The 20651-nt window shown below is 33.2% G+C and overlaps 2 protein-coding genes across 5 annotated transcripts in view; one reads left to right on the forward strand and one right to left on the reverse strand.

Moving 5' to 3' along the window:
• Positions 1–2880: 2880 nt before the first annotated feature.
• Positions 2881–7524, reverse strand: LOC119833901 (protein farnesyltransferase/geranylgeranyltransferase type-1 subunit alpha). The gene is made up of 5 exons (XM_038358121.1): positions 7111–7524; positions 6130–6253; positions 5029–5119; positions 4643–4782; positions 2881–4129 (listed from the first exon to the last, which is right to left on the reverse strand). The coding sequence occupies exons 1-5, from the start codon at positions 7238–7240 to the stop codon at positions 3604–3606; spliced, it is 1011 nt and encodes a 336-aa protein (XP_038214049.1). The 5' UTR covers positions 7241–7524; the 3' UTR covers positions 2881–3603.
• A 3480-nt stretch (positions 7525–11004) lies between these two features.
• Positions 11005–20651, forward strand: part of LOC119833867 — a 166689-nt gene continuing 157042 nt past the window's right edge. For all 4 annotated transcript variants that reach the window (XM_038358076.1, XM_038358075.1, XM_038358078.1 and 1 more), the window contains exon 1: positions 11005–11193. The gene's annotated coding sequence lies outside the window, so the exon portion shown is untranslated. The remainder of the gene's footprint in view (positions 11194–20651) is intronic.

The following is a 20651-nucleotide window of genomic DNA, read 5'->3' on the forward strand; positions in this document are numbered from 1 at the left end:
ACAAAATAAATAACATGAATCTCTGTCAATCTGCTTTTTTATTAAATGCCGTCAATAATTTAAAGGTGGTCTTATAGAATCAATAAAGTTTTCTAAGCAAAGGCAATTAGCGTATACTACAGAGTCACTGATTTTAGGCTTTTCATTGCTAAATGTAACCTTATCAACATTCCGTTTACATATCTTTCGTTCTTGAGACGATGTGTCCGATTCTGAATTCATATTCGAAGCCATTAATGACATTGAAGTGGTCTTTTGGATGCCTTTCGGAGATTTTTGTACACATTTATCGGAGGAAAACATCATGGTGTTAGTTTCAGTATCTTCATCTTTAAATGTTTTATTATTATTCCTCAATAAGTTATAAGCTACAAAACATCCAGGGCACGCGTCTTTACGATATGACTCAACTGTTTTATTGTCGTTAATTTTAACAAATTCATCTGATACAGTTCCTTTGGTCTCATCAACATGTTCCTTTTTAACTGTTGTTGAGTTGTATTTATCACAAATTTTACACTTACAAGATAGATTGGCTAGTTGTCTTTTCAATTTCGTTAATATTATTTCGTCACCAGTAGCGTTTGGAAATGATGTCTTCAACATTGTGAAATATTTATAGGTATTTATAACTTTAGGATTATGGTATACTATTAAACGGATCCATTTCTGGATTTTTCTTAATTATATGTATACCCTCATTTATTTCAAAATCATTACGTTATATTTTATTTACAACGATCTGAATAACAATATATTATTTGATAATTTTGATTTATAAATGACAGTTTCAAAAACGGGCCAAATTACGTGGTAAAAAAACAGTATAAAGTATTTATATATTAAATAATTTTTATGACAGTTTAGGTATATTTGTAGTTTTATATACTAGTTTAGTATAAATAGTATACCTAATCAAATGACTTGGAATGTCTGATAAATCTCTATGACCCTTGAAATAATATTGTTATATCCCTAAAGAAACAATATTTGCTAAGACCGTATCCGTAATATTAGGAGAAAGAAAACGAATAGTTTAAAAAATAATAGTAAATGTTCTCCTTTATCTGTCTATGACAGCAATAGTCAAAAATATATCAAAATGTAAAGTAAATTCAAAATGTATGTTGTAGATTAACGGACAAACCATGTTTAATTCAGAAAATAAACAAACTACCTAGCTATGATGTTCAGAAACAGCTGATCAAATAAACAAACAATTATGAAAAAGGCCAAGGGAAAAGCGACCGGTGGTACCTCATCCAAGGTGAATTAATGACGTCAATCCAAATACATATTACTATGTACTTATATCTATGTAACTACGTATAATTACAATGTATTAAACAACACAATTATTTAGGTAGAAGATCTGAAATTAGCTTTACATCGTCGTATTATCGTTAGGACGTCCACTGTTAGACAAAAAGTCTCTCTTACAGATTCCTATCACCGATCACCGATCTACATCTAGCGATTCTCTCCTCCATCTAATGGGAGCCCTTATTTACTGTTTAAAATAAATTATTTCATAAATCATAAAGAACTTACGACCTATTTGGTCTGTTGTATATGTGGAATGTTATTTACATTAGTAACTCTCCAATGACTTCTAAATCGGTAAACCGTTACAAACAAAGCACAAATTAAATTTGTTACAAAACGATTTTAATATAATTATAATTGAATAACTGTTACTTTATTATCCTGAATCGTTCAGCCACTATTACTCGATTATTAACTGCAAAGTCATTTTATTTTCTGTATTACAATTTTTTTCTTCCATTCCAGCCTTTATGCGACTGTCCTACATGCAATTGCAAAAAGTGTCCCGATATAGTGAAGCTACTATCAATATCCCTAACCGATAGCAAGCCTTCCTTATCAAAAGTAAAAAAAGGCAAGGAAAAAAAACGTAAACTCAAAATAACGGATTCTAAACCATCAAAACCCAGCATATTGGGCATTTTAAAGGACAGAAATGATTGCAATTGCGAAGTTGTTGCCAAGGCTGTGCAAGACGATGTTCACATGAACCTTGGGTTGTCGAATAAAAGAGAAGAAGTTAATAGGGCAGATAATATTGAAGATGCAGATTAAAAATAATCCACAGATAAACTAAATCTTTATTTGATTCCTTCTTCTTTTTTTTGGAATAAAAAAAATATATTTGAAAGCATAACAATGAAGGGTTTCGGTAAATAATACGCAATTGAAGTACATTTAATGTGATAAATAATAATTGCGAAATTCATAACTGTTGTTTTGTTGTTCTTTGAACGCATCCAGTAGTTAAAACATAAACGTTACATGAGTGTCCCTACGTTCACACCCCCCAAATGAACGCGTCATCGAACAAGCCATTACGCACACAGTCACAAACTAGTGTAAGTGAACGCGTATCACGCTTGTGTGTCGTTCTTCCGTCGGCGCCATCGTTCCTTATCATATTATCGTCGATTATTGAAGTGACTTTACCCAGGGCGCATTCAGTGGGAGGCTGTGTACAGTATGGACTGTACTGATTATTATAATATAGTTCAGTTTCCGTAAAAGATTTAAATTAACTTTGTAATATGAATACCAATCTTAATCGTAAGTAGGACCATTCCTGCGACAGCCCAAGACGAAGTTCGCGATCCCCGACTCATAAGGGCGGACGCCCTTGAGCGTGTCGCTACCAGGGTGAACCCTCAGTTCACCCACGCGCCCGTGCCAAGATGCAGTAGGCCTTCAGGCTAGCATCGAGACTAACTTACTTAAATCAATGAAATGTATCAAAAGAAAGCTGAAAAACATACCCCACAAGTTCAATGTCTTTCTGCAACCGATTAAAACAATACATCATTCTACTGATAGGTAATCAAATAATGTCAAATATAATTAAAAAGATTTATTTTCACGGTCAGTGTAGGTGTTTTTACATGTAAATATATAATAATGTTTGATGCAAGGTGCAAAAACAAGGAATATACTTGTACGCAATTGGACAACAATCCGATACGGTTTTATTATAAACAGAGAAAACTACAAAAACATTTTGGAATATTTGCAATATGAATATTTTGAATATAATAAGTACTGTTATTATCATGAAAATAGCTAGAATTTATTGAATATATTAAATGCTTGAACGCATCATGACTTTTAACATTTAAAAGCAGTGCTGCTGGAGTCTTTGAAATTTGTCTCTTAAATAATGTATTGCAATATTAAATATTTTAGTAAATCAATTTCAAATGTTTTGATTTTACAAGAGAAGATGAAAAATAAAAAAAAAAATCTCCTACGGTCTTTATCTCATTCATAAATACTTGAAATATTCTTTTATTTTATAATTTAATAAAAAATGCTATTAAGTATGACTATAGAATATATAACACACACCAAAACATCTTTATAATTTTCTCCATCAACATTTAAATGGTAAGCCACAAAGAAATTCGTGTATTGAATACTGTTATCTCTTTTCATCACACGAACATGTCCATTAGAGTGAAAAGGATACCAAATCATTTAGTCAAACGAACAAACAATCTATCTCACTCTAGTATACACAATTCATTTACGATAGAAAGAGACAGTAATACAAAACTGAGGTTTTTAATGCTCCACATTATTTTCATTAGCATCATTCGCATCATTAGCATTTGCGTTCTGTTCCTTATACTTATGGAATTTATCGCTCAAATAATTCCAATATTTCGACCGTATCTTATCGTATTTATTAGCTAACGCGTGACACATCTCGATCGCCCTTTCAGCGTTATGAAAACAGTTAGTTTCTTGTCTCTTTATCGCTTCATCACTCGCATCTACGATAAATGCCAATAAATATGGCGACCTGCATCTGTTCTTGTACAATTCTTCGCAGAATGACGTCACAACTGCGTTTCCGTTCAAGCCTCGTTTATCATGAATTAACACACCCCGTAGATAATTCCAGGCACTTTCGTTATTTTTGACGAATTTTATTTTCTCCAATGCATAGCATATTTCACGTTGTACGTTGAGGTCCGACCAGCCTTGGTGGTTATTCATGACAAAGTAACGCTGGTTCCAGGCCGAATTGTTCCGGACATCCTCGGTTATTAGCTTGTCTACGAAGGCCATTTCTTTTTCGAAGAGCCTGGAATGTAGATTTAGTCGCATTCAGTTTTAGTTTGAAAATAACAACCTACACATACATTAAACAGAAGTGAACAGAAACTACATAGATTTTAAGCCCAATTTTATTACAAAATTCATGAATTTTTGACAGGTGCTTTGTATTAAGAAATTTTTAAAGAAAAATATTCTTATTATAAAGCATTTTAATGTTTTAAAAAAAATTATAAAAATTAAGGTGCTCTGTACACTTGGTAAGCAACAACAAAGTTGAATCAACATATTGCACAGCTGTCGTCAAAATGTTGCAGAGCAAAATGTTGTAAGTGTATAAAACAATATGAAATAATTTAATTCGCAATATCTCCTATATGGCCTACTTTCCATTTAGTTTGGCCTTCTTGAAAAGTGTTCATAGCTTTATTTTATTAATAAAGTATTTGACTTTCTAACTAACATTCACAAACCATCATAGTTGACTTATTGTATTATCTATTCAGATGCGATCCCACAAAATTAGTTTAATTTATATTACCCAAAAGTCTTCATAGCCCATTGCCTGTGTTGCCACGCGTGATAGTTCTTTGGGTCCTGCGCAAGCGCATCGCCAGTTAAATCCAATTCCAATGACGGGTCTTGCAACCATTCCACTAATACTCGTCTGTGATGCCATACCTGAAAAAAATGAATAAAAACTACATGAATAATTAAATTAAAAATGTTTTTTTTTTACCTGGAAAAGATTGTTGTATAGTAATAAGGAATCCTCTGTGCTTGTTTAAATTTCAGTTATCTCATATAGACCTGTTCTTTGTATGACATTACAATAAAGGATATGACCTGGGATAACATAAAAATACACAAAAACTATTTGACCTTATAATATTACAAAATACTTGTTTGCTGAGGTAATGTACTTACTTGGTAATTCTTAGGCGAATGTTTGATCACAAATTCTACATAGTCCAATTCTGATCTGAGATCTGTCCCCAGCGCTTTTAATAAATCTCTCCTGAAAAATTTAAAGAAATATCTATATCTGTGTATCATAAAGCTGAAGAGTTTTGTTGTAGTAAATTTGAAAAATTATTACAGTGTTAAACAACCCATTTATTGAGGAAGGCTATATATGTACCTACTATGGACGAGCCTGGAGCAGACAATTAGTTACTTCATATTTGCTTTTAATGAAAGGAATTTGAATGCATATAATTAAAGAAAATATTGCTAAGGCCGGATCATGGTTGGCTGAGAGGAAAGGCGTCACACCAGTTCGGCGAAAAACGCAGGTTCTACTACCGCCACATGATTCTTCATATTTTGTACATTTCGTAATTATATTTATATACTTAAAAGTGTATAAAGCAAACATTTTCTCCTAATAATCATTACAATTTAGATAACACTAAGTAGGTAACTACCAGTGTTTAAAGTTAATTTAATTCATGTTAATTACACGACTTTTGGTTATATGATTAATAAAGATAAAGATAAGAGTTATTTTAAACAAGGTTACTACCATGAATATGTAAGGTAATAATAAGTCAATTATAATATATTTTATGTCAAAAGGTAATGGTTGTTAAAACTTGGCACTGCATTTGCATTGACCATGAATAAAAATTGTTTGTATGATTTCAACCCAATATGGGTTGAAATCAAGTTTATGAAGCTTGCAAAATAATTTTGACTGACCAATTGGTTTGACTTTATTTAAACTATGTATAAAGCTCTAAAATAAACTATATTAATCCTTAACAATAGAAGAAAGTGTGTACAACATCATGTTAAAACCAAAAAACTTTCTTGCCAGCTCTTCTTTATAGAAATGGTGGTAAATGTTAAAACTATGGTACATTTCAAAAGCGCTTCAATAAGAAGTCTAAATGAATAAAAATATATTGAGTTTGAGTTTGAAATAGGCAGCAATGAAATGAAATGTTGAAAAAGCAGAAATAAATCTAATAGCAAAAGTTTCATGGGTCACCTAGAAACATTCACATTTATAGCTTCAATCCTTACCTATATTGCCACACTGTGTAATTAGCTGGATTCAATTCTACAGCATCTTTAGTTAGCTCCAGGGCCCTTTGTGACTTCTCATCAGATTGTAGAATAGCTCGGAAGTAATCATACACATCTTCAACTATAAATATCACACTAATATTATAAAAGTCCATCCAAACAATCAGTTGTTTGGATGTTTGTTCGCCAATCACACTGAAAGTACTGAATTGATTTTGATAATATTTGGTATACAAACTGGGTATAAGCTGACTTGGGTGACAGGGTTCTTTCTATACCAATTAAATGATCCCTTGGGACAAAACAGGAACCTTAATAACCGGGAGGAGCCAGGACAAGCATCTAGTAAATATATATATTTAAATAATGACTCCACGTGTAGATTAAAATTATGATATTTCAACTTTATATGTGGTCTTGTAGTTAATTGTATACGATTGAAATTGAAGTTATACCATAAATTTGTTTGAATGTAATGTGACACAAATTAAAAAAACTTATCAGATCCATGTTACCTATATACTTGACGAAATTTTGGCGTTTAAATATTTTACTTATCTGTATTAAACTTACTAATTCTATGAGAAATTTGAGAAATTTTGAAAGAATAGAAAAAATTTGATCACGAGGCAGGATTCGAACCTGCGTATCTTGCCTAACCGTGGCAACGCCTAGTCTCTCGGCCACCCGTGATCCTGCCACAGTAATCAAATTTCTTCTACTTTTTCGGTTTCATGTGCCTAACTAATCACTAATTCTAATTAAATATTGAAGAAATTTATTTCTTAAGACATAATTTAAATTTATCTACTTAATTATGATTACTTGAAGAAGCCACTTGAAAAAAATTGCAATTTTATACAAATTCTAGACAGATGTTGTTTTTAAAATGGCAATTACAGATCCATTTTTTTCTTCTGTATAAATCAGAAACAGGATCAGTCGTCATAGACGATACATTGATATTTAATGACTTACATTTCTCTGAATGTGCAATGACTACGACAGGAGTAGGGCCATCATCTTCAGGCACTGGGGTGACATCACTCCAATCTGGCCGGTCTCTGTAGAACACCCAACCAGCATCACTGTCCTCACCGTCAGACATTCTTAAGATCTCTAATAGCAAACCGTGAATTAGCACACAATCATTAATCTGGACGCAAATAGTTTAAAACAAATAAACTTAGACACGGTATTATGTATATCGCTACGTGAGGCGATTTCTTTTACTATCGCGCGAATGTAAATACTTTTTGGGGTAATAGGGATTTAGATATAACTAAGGAATTTTGTATATTTTAATTCGAATAAGATTTTGGAGACGGAAATGTAGAAGGACAATAATTCATAAATTAGGTTGGTAAACTTTTGACAATTACGTATTGACAGTATTGCGTATTGCCCGTATTATTATACTACTCTTTGATTACGAACCTGCGACCTATACCTTTGGTAATATGCTTATTTAAACGGCATTAATTGTGAATTCTGTAATTAAATAGCATTAAGAATTTGATAAAATAAATATTTAATGCGTAGTATGTGTACATGTAACATATAAACCACTTGTCGTTACCATTTAATTTGTAAGATTACCTACTGATAATTGAAAGCACTTAAAAAACAATAAACATTTTTTTCAGATAAATCTTACCGGTATATGATGATATTGATAGCAACAATACTGCTCTAAAGTTTTAATTTATTTCAGGGCTTGCTGAGCTAATAAAATTTTGATTATTGAGCCATCTATTTTATAAAATCAGTACTACAATCTGTTATTAACCTTGCAGAGCGACAATATGTTAATATATTATACAGCTGTGCATTATTACCGATAGATGGCGCAAATCCTACTAATATTATAAATGCGAAGTTTGTGAGTGAGATTCATATATGTGTGTGTGTGTTTGTTACTCTTTAACGCAAAAACTACTGAACCGATTGCAATGAAATTTGGTACGTAGATAGCTGGACAACTAGAATGACACTTAGGCAACTTTTTATCCTGATATTCCTACGGGATACGGACTTGCGCGGGTGAAACCGCTTGGCGCAGCTAGTATATATTATATAAAATTATGTTGATGTCACGCCATTGGGTACTATTCGTTTGTGTCTATTACATTATAATTATAACCAAATGTATGTAGATACCTACAAATGTCCTAATGGTATACCTATAACTGTCATTATAATTTTTGCCCTAATATCTTAAAACAAAAATACTATCTGAATTATATTTTATCATTCACATAAAAAACTTGTCAAACAAATATGCAATTAGTACAGGTAATTTGTTTATTTTGCCAATCTTAATCAATGTGCAATTTAAGTGGTTTCATAGTAGTACAGTTTTGTATTTAAACCATATTTTGATGAAATTCTTTAGCTCTTGCCTGCTTTCAACGAAATGAGGGTGCCAGCATGCCGTTTTCGGAGGGACGATCCCTCTTCTCTCATTAGTATTGCATGAATTTGTTTTGTTCCTGATTGAGTACGCACGTAGTGACGTAATGTTTTTATGGAAAAAATTAAGATGTTTTTAGTTAGATCCCTCTTGTTTAACGGTAAGATGACTTCTTAACTAATATTACAAACTTATCCGAGTGTCATCCTCCTCCTATCTACCTACTAACTGTTACTAACTACTACCAACTATCCTACTTCCTATCCTACAAATATTTTAGTCCCACGGTAACGGTAAATATATGAGTTTTCCTTTGACTACGACAATCGGAAATCTAGTAGGTCACTTCATCACGCCCTATAATAAATTAGCTGCGCCCCGCGGTTTCACCCGCGCAAGTCCATAGCCCATAGGAATATAAAAAGTTGCCTATATGTTATTCTAGTTGTCCAGCAATCTTAAGTAGATTGCTTCATATACAAATTTCATAGCAATCGGTTCAGTAATTTTTGCGTGAAAGAGCAACAAACACACACACATCGTTTTCCAAACTTTCGCATTAATAATATTATTAAATTAATTATTTAGTATTTATTAATAATCTAATAATTAAAATGAAAGTAGCCTATTATGCGTGAAAGATAAAAGGAGGGGGTCCCCCCCCTCCTTTTATCGGACAAAGCTGTGGACAAAGCTGAAATCACCCCTATGCCTCCATGATGTTCAGCAGCTCCTCAGGGCTGACAAGAGCTTCAGGAAGGGACCCAGGAGAACCTAAGTGTCTAGCCCTGTACTCCACAAACGCTGTATATTCCATGATGTGTGGACTCCCGTTTCTTTAGTCGATATGTATGCTTTGCATAGCGGGCTGTCAGTGACACCTAAGTTCTTCACGCCTAAACCACAGAACTGATACATAGATAGTTTGAGACGTAAGACAGGACATAGGTTAGATTTTATTCCGAGGGGGTCGCGGACCTATATTAACCAGCTCCCGTGACTCTTTCATGAAAGCGGCTCGTCGGAATACAGTGGGGTTTTAGTCGGTAAGAATCCAACATAGAAGCCACAGGCGGAAAGCTAGTGTTAAATATAGTAGTGTAGTTATATACACTTATACTTCAAATAGAAGACTTCAAGTTATACTTAACATTAAATTTATAGTAAGGCAATTACGAAGTACCTAATCTAGTTAACCTAACCTAAAAATTTTGCATTTTTCTTTTTCCAGACGTAACTTAGAACAAAACTAAAGCCAGTATTCAGTGGACACTTATGTGCCAACTTTGTTTAAACTTAATATTGCTAAGTCGTTCATTACGGAAACAACGGTAACTGAAAACTAAATTTACAGTTGTGACCAAACGTTGGCTTATTTAGAGACGAAAGGCCATTCAATTGAGTTTGGTATAATATTGTTGCAGTCTATCAAAAGAAGCTTTAAAAAGCTTGCAAGTATAAATTTAAAGTGTTACTCATTGAAGAAACATTGTATTAATAACGACGTAATCTTATTGCTATATATATGTACAGCCTGTGACAGTATTCGTGAGTTTATTACCTACAAGGTCATAAATCATACCTGGTATAGAATTATGTTATCTGTGACCATTTTATTGTGGGAGTCGAGCATGCTTCGGCACGAATTGGGCCAGTTCGCACCGGGGAAGTACCACACCCCCACAGAAAACCGGCGTGAAATAATAGCTTGCTATTGTGTTTCGTACGGTGAGTGGGGGAGCCGGAGGCCTATTTCCTTCTCCTAGTACTTCCCAGCCCATTCCTTCTTTCCAGACATCAATCCTTTCCTTATCCCTTATCCCTTAAAAGCGGCCAGCGCATTCTCAGAGGTCTGAGCCTCTGCGAATGTTTATGGGCGGTGGTGATCGCTTACCATCAGGCGAACCACCAGCTCAGTTGCCCGCTATGACATAAAAAAAAAACCATGATAACAAATCGTCAATTGTACTCATATTAAAATCCCATATTATCCGATCAATGTCGGGCTCTTCATCACCAATCGCCAAAATATCACCTGTGTTCCCGAAAGACATTAGGACTGCAAGGCCGGCAAAGCACCTGTAACCACCAGCGTTACAAGTGTTTACCAGCCATGGTGACTTCTAAATGCCAGGCAACCCACCTTTGCTTGATTTATCATAAAAAGTATATTTAACCTGGAAATAGATTAATTATGCATGGTCCGCTTTAAAGAGCTTTAGAAATTTGCTTCCTTATCTATATTAATATCACTTGATTGTACCTCTATAATATTGGTTTGCTTAAAATGATCTCCAAATATCATTCTTAAAAACAAGACAGATAAAAACAATCCCTATAAAATCATACGCACGGCCACCCTCACGTCGGCCATTCCATTCAGTTTCTACACCCTATTCACCCCTAGTCTGGAAACCCCTCAGTTTCACATAATTTAGTTCACCGCGAACCGCCGTAGAGGAAGGTCGTGTCGCTCGCAGGCAATTTACACTGCGATCTTTTTCAAACTCGTGCAATATCGTAATTCGTGTTCACAATATAGCTAACTGCATTTTCTGTTAAACTATCAAGTGTATGTTATATTTTCAATTATTTGAAGGGATATTCTGCAGTGTTTGTTTGCGTGATCGCGCGTTTTGAAAACTTACGTAAGTGACTGCAATGCGATATGTTTATTCAGTATTTTAGCGTCTTATAGCCGTATTATTTAGGTCTTACATTATACCTAAGTTTTTGATATAATGTTTATTATTTAAAATATTATAATTTGTACTGTTAGACTCGAGGTAGGGTCTGTTGAAGAGAGAGACACTCTCAGTTGGAAAATGTGGAGAATATTGTTGAATTACGCTTTAATGGATATTTTTTTTCGTTTATTGCTACTTTCAGCTTATATATAATAATATCATATGGTACTATATGTATTTAAAAATAGCAATGAAAAATGATTTTTTTTTCACAATAACAATATGTTTTCTACCAACTAGATCTAACATCTCTAGAGGTGGAATGGATTTATGTAAACACGTAACGAAATTATTTTGCAATTAAAGATATGTATCTTGCAATTGTTTATAACAAAATGGTGGTAGCAGTAAATATTTACTGCTGCCCATCTAACCTACCGATGTTATGAATTATTTGGGAAACTTTTTGTCAGTACAAAAATAACGTTAATAATTATTGTACGATAGAATGTTACAGAATTATTTATTTCGCAATAATATTTTCTCTTATAATAAAGAAGAAAATCCTTCTATTTGGTCTCTATTGGTAAGCCGATCAGTGGGTATTATATGAACTCTAGAATAGGTATATTGTGAGCGAAATCTGCTTTTGTGTAGAGACCTCAACTACCTAGATTAGCTTGCATTCAGGAAAGAGGTATTTAACAATTTAGAACCTAGGCAGTGTTATAAATTCATAGTTCATACCGTGCATATAATATTGCAAGTATATTGAATGGGCTTGCATTACCTGTTTATAAAAGACAATACAATATTAATGAATATACCTAATGGGTATATTTGGTGCAATAAATGATAACTTCTAGTAGCTGTAGGTATTGTATCACAAAGACTGTTTTTTTTCACTAAAATAATTCTTATCCATAGGTGCGTAGGGTCCAGATTACGATGATAATAAATAAGACATTTGTATTTAGATAAATAGACATTTGTAGATAGATAGAATCTGGATAGAATTTACATTTATTAAGCTGATTGAACAAAAATCAATTTCAATGTCAATTTTAACATTTTGAATTGAACATTTTGAAATATAGAAAAAAAAATGTTTCATGTAGATTCGAACCGTTCATTCGAATAAAAAATATTTTCTCGTGTTGGTATTCATTGCATACGGATTTAAATCGCAGTTTATTTATTTTGTTATAACGTTGCCATAATCTGGCCTCAGGGCCAATAAGAGAGGAAAATACGATTTTAAATACAGCGTTAAATTTGTTGAAATATAGACATTTCTATAAGAACTTATTCTGTATAAATGTCCTGTATTGTTTGGTCCTAAAAGATTACACACATACGTTTGTACTTTGTCTTAGCTAGGTAGATAAGGTTGTCGGAGAATGCCTTAATCCAAACATCTTGAATACCTAGGACATAGTCTGATCCGATCTTAATTAAATTTCGGGGCGTAAAGGAAGTTTGTGTTGAGTTTTGGATTGAATAAAGCTAGTTTTCTAAGAAAACTCAATAACTTTAAAAAACGTATAGACTTACTTTTTAATTAATATTGAAGGGTATTTTAGTAAATACAACTTTATTACTAGGACGAGAAAGATACATTTTAATATATAAGATGCTTCTATCACTCCAGTTTACTACTCCAGTTTACTGTGCTCTCTTTTATTGACCTTAGTGTTCTCAGCCTAGATTATCTTACTTACATTACAATCGAGAAAGTGTGTAAGTATGGATGGATGGATGTATGGATGTTTTGTTACTCTTTCATGCGAAAACAGTTTAACGTATCTATGTGAAATTTAGTACAGATAAAGATTACAGTCTGGATTAGCACATAGGTTACTTTCCAGGTTTCTTTCCAGGTTTCACGCGAGCGACGCCGCGGGTTACAGCTAGTAACAAATAATTACCATAAACTGTTTGGTCCGTTCACAGGTTCACAGACTATACAATTTTTCCTAACAATTACATATGAGAAAAGCCTGTCGGATGGTTTTAATTTTTAATTTTTTTTTTTGTTGAATCGATTATCGTATATATTTTGGGTTTATCCGCCGGCTTCTGTCTATGAACATTTTTCTCTTTTATTATTTATGGCGGTTGTGCGTTGGATACGAATGAATAACAGAGGAAATCGCTTTTGTGTATTTTTTCTTCTGTCATTGCTGGAAAAATACTGGTTTGTATATTTTAAGCAATTTTATTTAAGGTTCCGCATATTATCTAATTTGGTTTAAGTATCGTCCAATCCTTTTATATATATTTCAACCTATCAATTAGAGAGGTTTTCAGCAATATGTGGTTTGACTTTTTATTATTATTTATCTAAAATGTCTTGTACGGAAGCCCTTCAATGATTGCTTCGTTTATTGTTGGATCATATTATCAATCCTGCTTCAGGGATTTTGAGTTCGTTGGAGAACTTAGTTTTTACCTTAATAATATTGAAATTAAATCTATATACTTAAGAGACTTTGATTGCAATGTTGAAGCATTATAAGATATTTGCTGAGCCGTGCGGTTTTTCCTGAACAATTACCAAGTAATAAGTATTTATTAAGCTTACATGTTATGCTGATGATCTATATTACTGTAAAGTTTCATCCAAACCTGTTTAGAAGTTTTCAGTGAAAGAGTAACAAACATAATATATATGCTAATATACTTTTGAATATATAATATTAGTTTACTTAATGTTACTTCATGTTGAGTTTTTAATTATTGACTTATAATTATGCTAAGAAAACTCATAATAAGAGTTAAGACGCATGATGTGACTAGTTTAATAAAATAAAATATTTGTATACAATGAAAATTTAAATGCAACGAGCTTCTCTAATCATTTTCGGAAAATCTTAACGTATTTCTTAATCTAATGGATTTATTTCATACATTTTTCAATAAACTAGTTGCGTATATTGACAAGATAGTGTGTAAGACAGATAATCAATATGTTTGTTGTTACCACAGATAACATAATATTATAGATGTTACAATACATTTAAATCAATACGTACGCCTGTCGCTACATTATCATATTATCTGCGTTAGGCGTGGAGGTATCATCGTTATTTGAATTTATTTGTATTTTAAATAATACATCAATACGATCTTCCCACAGAATGGGCTGCTGTATTATTTTATTTTTGTATGGTTATTGGTTATTTTATAAATTTTTTCTCCCTCTTGTTTTTTGTCATTGTTATTCGTAACCAAGTGTACAAAAACTAAAATTGATTTCAATCTCCAAAAAGTGGAGAAAATCATTGTCAGGAAAGCGTGGTGGAGTTATGGTGGATTATGATCTAAGCCATGAAAGAACCTATACATGAAAATTATTTGTAACTATTGTAAATTTTCTTATAAAACTACAAAAACATATAATTTCACAAGAGGTGCCACACGAAGGAACTCTTGTTTTTGTGATATAAAATGTACGAAAAATCACAAAACTGAAGTTCCATAAATAATAAATTAGAGTACATCTTAACACTTTGTATACAGTATTGTAGCGGATAACAAAGGGTCGTTTATGTACGTGTCAGTTACGTCCCTTCATGGTAATCGCATTCACACAAAGTTAGCGTACTAGACTGGAACGTAATATTTACATATCCGATGGCTGTGGACCTTGCGCTTACATCTGGGCTACGTAATTGTGATCAGAATTTTTATTCATCTGAATAAATTCTAAATATCTTTATCATTATCAGCTCATACTTCCCACTGCAGTGACACAGGCCTCCTATGAGGGTCAGGCCATAATCCACCACGCTGGCCGAGTGAGGGTTGGCAGATGTCACATGTCGTCAAACTGTTGATTCTTAGGCATGCCGGTTTCTTCACGATGTTTTCCTGCCACGTTTCGAGTAGTGGTGATGCATATAATGCAAGGATATATTGAAAAAATATGCCCAGTTGTTTATGTTTCTTTTAATTTCTATAAAACAACATAATATTAAACAAACATATTAACAGCATTCCGCCTGTGCAGTGGCGTAGCTACCAAGAGGCTAGGCGGGGCAGTGCCCCGGGGCCCTCAAGCTCAGGAGGCCCTCAAATCTTTTCCAAAATATCACAATCGAACTTTACGCGCATTACGCGTAGCACACGCTGAGTAGATACCCTTTTTATCACCACACCGTTTAGTCATAAGTTCACTTTTTAATTTTAATTTTAATTTAACTGTGTGTAAATGTGGTGGTGTTAAATAAACATTATTTCTTCTTCTTTCTTTCTTCAATCAAACGATTCTCGTTTGGCTCGAATCATCTATACGTTTGGATACGTGAAATACGCATGACCGAGTACCACGTGGGTTTGGAAATGTTTCTTGAGCCAAGCGACATATTTTTGTATGGACAACTCAATGAGAAATGAATGAATGAAATTGAATTCTATGACATTTGTTTTAAGTAATGTAAAAAGTTCATAACAAATCACACTATTTCTTTCAAACAAAATAACAATTAATTGAAATAAATATCGCATTGTAATGAATATTAAATTGATTTGAGGATCTTGAAAAAAAAAATATTACTCGCTGTGGGAACCGAATCCATACCATATGTGCGATACGCCGACGCTCTACCAACACTAACTACGGAACACTATAGAAAATAGTAATTAATAAACATATATGAATTGACTCACATATATTCAAATAGATAAACGCATATTTGAAACTATATTGTACTCTTGAAATAACTGAAAAACATTTTTGAACTGAGTATTTATTGCAATTACTTGAATCATAACAAATACTTTAAAACTATTTTTTAATTGCCTCAAATACTTGAATGTTTGTTGTAACGCCATTAGAGCTTTCATGCGACTTCGCGTGTTCCTTGGCTCAAAAAATTGATTTTATTTAACGATAAATCTGCCAAATTCCTAAGGAGTCTTTAGAACAAATTTTTTTCTGTGTTGTACTGGCAACTCAGTTGTGAGAAATTCCACAGTTATAATTGTAATTTATGTTGCTAGTGTTTAATAGTTTTATTACTTGCCCATGCACGTAAAAGTGCTGATGATAAAGTTGCTTAGCATTTTAAAAGTATTTGTATATTTAATGATTTTACTTCAAAAAACCTTACACGTTTTGATAGCAGTGGGCCCCATTTTTTTATTTGCCCCCGGGCCCTATATTACCTAGCTGCGCCATTGCGTCTGTGGCTTTGCTCAACAGTAAGGGCACAGAACAAGCATATCATAGAAACGCTTCGTTGGGACGTGAAAAAAGATAAACAAACAGTATTATTCGCATTTATACTAGTATGGAATAATAATTATTTTTAATATGTAAGAGCAAAGGTTATATTAAACAATATATAGTATAAAAATCGTTCAATAACTAACAAAATAAAATGAAAAAAGACACGACCGGATGATTCTAATGCTCAATGCCCAATCTTTCAATGTATTATTTTGTTTACGGATCGTCGGCTTTAACGTTTGCCAAATATATATATAAATGAATCCCTATTTCCCTTATATATTATAGGGCTGGACCGATTTAAAAAATTCTTTCACCACGTGACATAGGCTATATTATATGCACCACGAGTGATACCGGGGCAACTAGTGCGTACTAAAAGGAATGTTTTATATAATACGAAATTAATGTTCGAAGCATTTATCAATGCAAACTGTCCAGCGATCGCGACAATAATCGGAGCAGAAGGAGTTGAAGCTAAAATAAATTACAGTTAAACTCTTGTTAAATCACATTTAAACCGTTCATAACAATCAGATTTAAATTCTTTTCACAATCAACGAATTAAACGCAATAAAACATAGAACAAAAGATCTTTTATAAATTCATTTGTCAAAGGCAACGCTATCAGAATTTACAAGTGACTTTGCTACTTTTTAAATCACTGTTTCCTTCCTTCGCGTAATTCCGTTCCACCTTTAATCGTTTCTTGGAGTTTCTGTTTGCGCAATATTAATGTATACTTTGAGATTGATATCGTTTAAACTTGTATAAATTGAGTTTTAGTTTAAAACAATTGCACGGACTGAAGAAAATACAATATGAACAAATTTGAACCAAACAGGCAAGAAATTTATTTGTGAGTTGTTATTATTTCAAGGAACATGGACACTTTTGGGCTTTGGGCTTGGGCTGTACGTCCACTACAGTCTTGATTAGTTCTTCATACTAAATATGTGGCTGTGATCGCTTTATTCCGTGGTTTGTTTCACCCTTCTAATCTGTAAGGCCTTTACCGTTTTGCACGTTCCGCGAGTGCATATAGGCAAAAAATGGAACGCGGGCGAAATCGTAGCGGACCAACAAACTTAAACATACATTCATATCTATTATGAGGCTTAATAATTTGTTGTAACATTATAAAGTTAAAGATATATAAAAATTCTTCAAATATAACCAGTCTAGGTCAGCGTACAATAATTGTTGTTTCTAGGAAGAGTTCAACCGCTACAACCTTTTAATTTAATAGATATTATAAATGTTCACGTAAAATGTCTAATATTAAAGTTAGCTCTTACCAAATAACAGTTGTAACCTGAAGCATTATTGTAAATAAAAAATACATCTTACAAATTATTAAAGAAACAATATTTGGGATTAAGTGGGTGTAAGATTTATGATGCCTTCCGAACTCCGAGCTCACGGCTTTGTCCGACTGGTGAAAGGAAATTCACTAAGAAATGAGACTTTTCACCACGTTAAAGAAGTCTTGAATGTCAAAGTCATACCCTAAAATCGTTTCGTTGTGACGTGCAATAAGGACATACAAAGATACGTGTGCAGTTATTGTATAAGTAACGATGATGTTTTCGTAGATGAAATTAAATTTCAGAAGGATTTTTAAAAGTATTTCGTCTATACTTACTAAAGCGGCGCAAAAATAAATAAGTCATAAGCCTCCGACAATAGGAGTCTCTATTTGACTTCATTGCTTGGCTCTTTTCAATCTGGAGGTTGCGATCACGTCTATAATATTTTATAAATAAACCTATTATGGTTCGGGTATTCAACTTTTACACTCTTACAATATGACAGAAGCTTATTTGTGTGTTGCGATGTTATAACTGCCTCGTGCTCAAATATTAGCTTATTCACAGATTACAATCATTAAATATCATACAATAATGAATTAAATTCGAAACTTAAAAAGTATGAGAAACTAGTTATATAACTGGAAACTTTTCGTATGAGCTGTCTGTTTCCCAATTCATTTTTATCGCCCCCTCTCACGCTTCACAGAAAGAATCCAGAAAGTTCCACGGGTCGCTTTTGTTTTTATTAACACTCCAACAAAAGCCGTTCTCTGGATGGGAGTGTATTTGAAAGACGACAAAGTTTATTCAATTTAATTCCTATTGCAGTCCGCCATGAACTAGAAAATACAATAAGATATAAGCTTATTGTTTGCGAAGATCTGAAAATGTATTATGGAACGCTCCGCATGAAGGTCTGTAAAATCTTGACCATTTCATTCAAGTACCAACGCAATAACATACGCTAAAATGGCATGAAATTAGACAACTGACAGTTAATTTTATGTTCTTTTTTATTGAATTAATATCTAGCGAAAGTTGTTGACGATATCAACTTTTACATAATATGGGTATGTTATTTTGCACCTCTTGACTTGAGTCTATAGTAAAGACCACGGATTGGACAGTGAAAATCGATGACGGGGTTGGAGACCAGGCGAGGGTGCAGGAAATAAACAGATTTTTTAATCTTTTCTGAGCATGTAGATTTCACCACCACCGCTCGAAGCGGTGACGGAAAGCATCGTGAGGAAACCGGCATACCCAGAAACCAAAACGTTTGACAACATGTGACATCTGCCAACCCGCACTTGGCGTGTGTCCCAACAGAGGACATAATATTATATGGGCTGGTGATGCGCTACCATTATAATGAAACCGCACTGTGAGGAAAAAATAACCGGATTTGCCCTAAAGTAGATACCATAAGTACACAATTAAGTAGACTCTAAAAAACATTATCATACACCAACACTTGCGCAAAACTATATACATATTTATAATATAAATGTATATTAATATTAAAGCAGTATTGTCATCGCATTGCGCATTACCATAAACAAAGCATTGCTATGAAAATAGCACTGAGCTCTGTGAAGATGTGAATTTTATATCTGTGACTACATTTTAGAAGACTGTGAGCCTTTTACTATGGACTTTTTGAATAAACAATTTTATGTTTCTACAACAAATACAATATTTATTGATATGCAGCATATGTAAGGAATAAATTCATTGTGGACATCATAAGTTTACCTCTAATATGTATAAAATCAATGTAGTTATTACTCACTTTTTATTTAATTTTTATTCGTGGAGGTCACAATATTATAGTATAGCTAAAAGCGGCTTATTATCAACCAACTTAAAAAAGAACAAATTGTCAATTAATTTTTTTTTGTGTTTGTTACCTCATAACTTTTAATTGGTTGAACCAATTTTAATGATTTTTTAAATCTAGTGTCTCCCGTAATGTCCCATTTAAATAGTCTAGATCTGACTATGTGAAAGCGGTTTTGTTTTCTGCTTAAAATAATTATTTTATGTGAGATAACAATGTATCTATATTTCAACCTAATCACTGTACTTAAAGATTATACTCAATTTATATTGCGGGAGTCGAGCACGCTTTGGTATGAATTGGGCCAGCTTGGGGAAGATCCCCAGCAAAGATCGGCGTGAAATAATAGCATGCAAATAGTAGATACCATAGGAGTCCTCATTCCTCCTCCTTATTCTCACCTTTCCCAGTTCATTTTTTTGTTCCCTTCATTTGTTCATGGGCGATGGTGATCGCTTAACATCTAGAACCACCGGTTCGATTGCCCGCTCTGACATAAAAAATAGCAACTTATATATACATGCATTATATTTTCAAATATAATTTACAGACACCCATACACCAGCGAAGAGAAAGAAAATTCGTTTAATCTGAACTTATTTATTTAATGCATTCATACATGCATTCATCCGCTTATATTGAAGTGTCGAATTGTAACGCAGACTTCCAATTAAGTGTCGGTGTATCGTGTGGACGCAGCAGACCAAATAACAAGAACACACGCCGTCGTTCTATAACGTAATATTCCCGTATTATCTGTGCGATGAAATTGGCGCCAAAGGCTCTGACAATTGACATTTGAATCGTTCTATTAAAAAAAAATAGATATTTTTTTTTCAATCAAAGTACGCGTATTTTTATAATCTACGTACTGATTTCATTATAGCTTTTATTTTCCAGCAAATAGTCCAAGAAAATGGGTAGGGTAAATGCGAATTTGAGATTAAAACTTGATTTTTTGGTATAATTTACTTTGAGGAATCTAAAAACGAACTGTGCAAGTTTTTTTTAAATTCACCCCCGAGAAGGGGTG

This window comes from Zerene cesonia, chromosome 18 (assembly GCF_012273895.1).
Source record: "Zerene cesonia ecotype Mississippi chromosome 18, Zerene_cesonia_1.1, whole genome shotgun sequence".
Classification (NCBI taxonomy): Eukaryota; Metazoa; Arthropoda; class Insecta; order Lepidoptera; family Pieridae; genus Zerene; species Zerene cesonia.

What these genes read in the sequence shown, in the direction of transcription:
- LOC119833901 (XM_038358121.1), bottom strand. Translation starts at nt 7,240, where the DNA reads ATGTCTGACGGTGAGGACAGTGATGCTGGTTGGGTGTTCTACAGAGAC. An exon ending in TACACAGTGTGGCAATATAG is followed by an intron (nt 5,120 to 6,129) that starts GTAAGGATTGAA and finishes TAAATTTTTCAG; the next exon opens with GAGAGATTTATTAAAAGCGC. An exon ending in TGGGCTATGAAGACTTTTGG is followed by an intron (nt 4,130 to 4,642) that starts GTAATATAAATT and finishes TCTACATTCCAG; the next exon opens with GCTCTTCGAAAAAGAAATGG.